General features: G+C 47.1%; 1 protein-coding gene across 1 annotated transcript; it reads right to left on the bottom strand.

Moving 5' to 3' along the window:
• Positions 1–950: 950 nt before the first annotated feature.
• On the bottom strand, positions 951–3753 carry LOC119058964 (GTPase IMAP family member 4-like). Its single transcript, XM_053662691.1, is given in 2 exon segments — positions 951–2094; positions 2096–3753. Coding segments are annotated over 2 exon segments (978 nt in total). The 5' UTR covers positions 2774–3753; the 3' UTR covers positions 951–1794.
• Between the last annotated feature and the right edge of the window lie 1127 nt (positions 3754–4880).

The following is a 4880-nucleotide window of genomic DNA, read 5'->3' as shown; positions in this document are numbered from 1 at the left end:
TAGGACCACAGCCATCTGACATTGGTGTGCTGGGGACAAAGTATTCATTTCGTTACTCATCACTTTGTACCACGTGCCTGGTGTCTATGAGACCCACACAAAATATTTCTTACCCCACCCTTTGTAGAGTTAGTGAACCCTGGCTCAGGGGACACTTCCGCAGCAAGAACAGTCCCAAGTCTCTATTGCTCTTAGAGGAACATTCTGAGCTGCCCCCTCCTGCATCCCTCTGTGCTCTCAGTCAGGTGCCACTGTCCCCTGTCGATCGTGTCCAGAAACTGTAAACCTGCAGTTCAGTTCTCTACCTGGCTCCTCAGTAACAACACAAACAGAGCTTTCTGTAGCCTTTGGCTTTCTCACTGAGATTTTGGAAGTCACAGGGATGGGACCCCCAGATAGCACCAGGCATTACTGCACCAAGCTGATGGTTTTCCTTTTGGAACAGGGAAGGGCTTATCCTACCACCCAGGAGGGAGACACATGTCATAAATTATCCCCTCTCACAAAGGCAAAGCGGTTGTTGTCTTTCAGGATGTGAAACCATTTCTTACTGTTATGTTTACTTTTAAAAAAAGGAACCAGACTGTCCTCTCTCCTTTTTGGCCAGTGGTGATCTAACCTGACCTGCACTGTGGTCCCCTGGTTCATTCCCCAGGCAGACCACCGAAGTTTACTCTGGGAGGGGGACCAGCAGAACCTGCTACTAGAACATGGAAATGTGCTTTGGAGGCTCCTAGAAAAATGACTCGGGTAGGAGTCCCCAGGAGAGAAGGGATAGATTTGCACCACTGTTATCCATATATTGAAGGGATCTTATTTGTAACCAGGAAATTCTCACAGGTCTCAGAAACCATCTTGAAATTTTACCGAAAAGTGAAATTCTTCCCTGTGCTCTTAGAAGAGGTATCAGTGGCTTTTCCTAATGTAAAAAATTTCCAATGTTGCACAGATACAAAAGAACAGAAGAGGTTTATTACAGCATCACTAAGGAAACAATTCAGGGGCTGGGGAGCAGTGTGAGGACGACCCTCCCAGCAGGGAGTCATCAGGGTGCAGAGTGCTGTCAGCGTGGTGCCATCGTTCGGCTTCCCAAGCAAAAGAGAGAACTGGTCATTCAGCAACATGCTTGCATTGAGGCTGGGCGAAGCATTTCTATAAGAACATCTGAATATTCTGAACATTCTTGAACCGGTGTCCTTTGCCCTTTCTGTCATTTCACTTTGCTGAGTTCTGAGCGATCCGTTTTTTTCAAACAGCTCTCCATCCTTCAGGGGGCCGATGGTAATAAGGAACAATTTCAGTACTTCTGTTAGCGTGTAATTCAACAAATGTATGTTCATGAAGAAAGAATTCTATAAGCAAGCATCTCTATCTATAGATGACCTAACCACACGAGTAAAATAATCAGAGAGGTCTTAAAGGCAAAAATAAAAAGTAGAAGCCACACCTAGAGATTATCTGCCAATCAAGAAAGAATCTGGAGGAGAAACAGTTACTAAGGATAAGTAGAGTAGGCTTGGACTCACCAACTCCTGGTCTCCTGCATTCCTTTTCTGAGGGTTTGAGAAAAAGTTCAGAAGACAGGGAGCATCTATACTTTCCCATGAACTTTTACAAATTGAGAATGTGTCCCTCCCAGGTAAAATCAACCGTCAGCAGTGAACTTTCCCACCATCCCCAGTCCTTACAGCCTGAGGAAGAGAAACAGGGAGCTCTGACTTTGGGGGATGAGTAATACAGGGAGGGGACATGCAAAATTCACAGGAAATACACACAGATTTCCACTGAGCTTAATTATTTGAAAAATAATCGTAACACAGGCCGAACAAGCATCAATACCATAACGATGCACGAAAGTATATCATGCTTACTCTCCACTTCCCCCCTGGCATTACGTTGCCTGGAAAGGTAGCAATTTTCCCTTTCTGCCAACGCCCTCTCCATTTCTGCCTTTCTCCTTTCCCGCTCCAGGCTATCCTCCAGGTTTCTGATTTTCTCCTCATACTCCTCTCTTATCTGCTTCTTCTCCCTCTCCAGCTCAGCTCTGCACTGCACTTCTATTGCTCGGATCTGTTCCTGAATCTCCTCCTCCGCCCCTTTGGTACATCTCGTTAGTGTAGAATCCCCCCTCGTTCTCCAGTCACCATCGGCTGGACCAGGTCCAGCAGGCTGTGCCCCTCTGGGCCTCCTGCTCAGCCCCTGTTGCCTTATTATTGAACAAACAGTGGCGATCCTTGAACTCCTTCATCAGATCCTGAATGAATGGTGGGGCTTCCTTGATGTGATCACAGAACTCCACACCATCCAAGTCATCCTTCCGGGTGAATAAGAGAATCGTGTATCTCCTAGCTGTGGGACCAAACATGGTCAGCACCTTCTGCATGGCCTGTTGCTCTTCCTTTGTGTACCGGCCCAGTCGGACCACCAGGAGCAGTGCATGAGGCCCCGGGGACGTCAGGAGGATGCAACGAGCAATCTCCTTTTGAGTGGCAGCATCTGGCACCTCGGTGTCGAAAAAACCAGGTGTGTCCACCACCACAATTTCTCTCCCACTCCACATGCAGCTCCCTTTCTCACAGACCTTGGTGATGGATTTTGCTGCAATGCTGGAATGAAATGCTTTCTTCCCAAGGATGCTGTTCCCTGTGGCGCTTTTTCCAGCTCCGGTCTTACCCACTAAGACTAGTCTCAGTTGTGACTCTCTGGGGTCTTGGTTTCCAAGCCCTGGGACATCAGGAAACAAAGCCACAGTGTTAGGATTGACCTCCAGCATTTCCCCTGCAGGCCTGCACCTGCCAGTGCCTGCTCTCCTCTTATCCCGTGAGTGACCCCTGTACTCACTGGAGCTCTGAGGAAGCCCTGGGCTCCGTGTCCCTGCTACAGGACTCAGAGAACCCCGAGGATGTCTCCAGAGTCCCTTGGGCTGCTCACTTTGATCTTGGCAGCTTAGAGTCCACAGAAGAAGGCACCCAAGTGTGTAAGTGAGAGCTCTGAGCCATTGTAGTAGCTGTCCCTCCCAAGCCAAGGCAGGAAGTGACACAAAAGCTGACTGCGGGACGTCATAGTGGAAGAGCCCCTTACCCCCATGTCATATTCATAAGGGAAGTTTTCTTCCCATGAAGAAACCATGGAAGAGACTTCCGCCAAGATGGAGACGTAGGTGGAACCACCTTGCCTCTGTGCACAACCAAATCTAAGAACAACTATTTTTAACAGCAATAAACGCAACCAAGCCACACAGAAAATCGACAATACGGAGTCCAAAGACAACTAAATGCTCAGCTAAACCAGTAGGAGGAGTGAAGCCAGCAGCGGAGCAGGTTGGCAAGAAAAAATCCCGGGTGGAGCGCTGGGCTGATCGGGGCTGGCTACGGGAGCATACGGGCGAGGCGGGCTGTCTGCAGTCAGTCACGTGCAGATAAACCAGTGAGAGGGAAGCTTGGGCGGGGCAGCAGGCTTGCACAATTCCGATCGGATAAACAGGCCAGATAAACAGGCCCGGGGCGAGTGGTGTGACCGGATGGGCTGGGCTAGCGGAGAGGACCGCCATTGCTCCCTCTCTGACCACGCCCCCACACACAGCGTCACAAACCAGCGACCTGGGTCGCCCCGTCCTGGTAAACAGCTAAGGCTTCACTCCATTTACTTAACGGCACGAATAGACCAAAAATGGCTTTAGGACAACTCAGAGCCCCAGAACCGATCGATCTAAGCGATGAAGAAATATCCAGTCTTTCAGATGCACAGTTCAAAACACTGGTTATCAGGATCCTTACAGAACTGGTTGATTTTAGTCACAAATTAGAGAAACATATGGAAGCTAAACTAATTGAAATGAATGGTAATACAAAGGAAACCAATAGTAATGGAAAGAAAATTGGGACTCAAATCAAGGGAGTGGACCAGAAGGAAGAAAAAAAAGATCAAACAGAAAAGAATGAAGAAATAAGATTTCAGAAAAATGAGGAGAAGCTTAGGAACCTCCAGGACATCTTTAAACATTCCAACATTTGAATTATAGGGGTACCAGAAGGGGAAGAGTCATGAGTGGAAACCTTATTTGAACAGATAATAAAGGAGAACTTCTCTGTTCTGGCAAAGGAAATAGACTTCAGGAAATCCAGGAAGCTCAGAGAGTCCCAAAGTGACCCAAGAAGGAACACACCAAGACACATCATCATTACATTAGCCAAGATTAAAATGAAGGAGAGAATCCTAGAAGCAGCAAGAGATAAGGGACAGTCACCTACAAAGGAGGTTCCCATCAGACTGTCAGCTGATTTCTCAAAGCGACCTTAAGACAAGAAGGGACTGGAAAAGAAGTATTCCAAGTCATGAAATCCAAAGACCTACAACCAAGATTGCTCTACCCAGCAAAGTTTTCATTTTAGAATGGAAGGACAGATAAAATGCTTCTCAGATAAGACCAAACTCAAGGAGTTCATTTCATCACCAAGCCCTTATTATATGAAATGTTAAAGGGACTTACCTAAGAAAAAAGAAGATAAAAAAGATGAACAGTGAAAGGACAGCAAACTCACAGTTAGTAACAACCACACCTAAAACAAAAGCAAACTAAGAGGACAGCTAGAACAGGAAGAACCATAGAAATGAAGATCACATGGAGGACTAGCAACAGGAGAGTGGGAGGAGGAGAAGGGGGGAGAAGGTACAGAAAATAAGTGGCATAGACAGTAGATAGAAAATAGATAGGGGGGAGGGTAAGAATAGTAGGGGGAAATACAGAATCTAAAGAATTTGAGACACGTGTTCATGAACTGAGGGGTGAGGGTGGTGGGGGGGGGGGTGTGCGGGGGGGAGGGGAAATGGGGGGGGGAATAGAACAAATGTAATGGCATAATCAATAAAAAAGTTTAAAA

The sequence above is a fragment of the Artibeus jamaicensis genome, unplaced genomic scaffold, assembly GCF_021234435.1.
Source record: "Artibeus jamaicensis isolate MK-2021 breed Jamaican fruit bat unplaced genomic scaffold, CSHL_Jam_final contig_2763, whole genome shotgun sequence".
Taxonomy (NCBI): Eukaryota; Metazoa; Chordata; class Mammalia; order Chiroptera; family Phyllostomidae; genus Artibeus; species Artibeus jamaicensis.
This window is presented reverse-complemented; position numbering and strand designations above follow the sequence as displayed.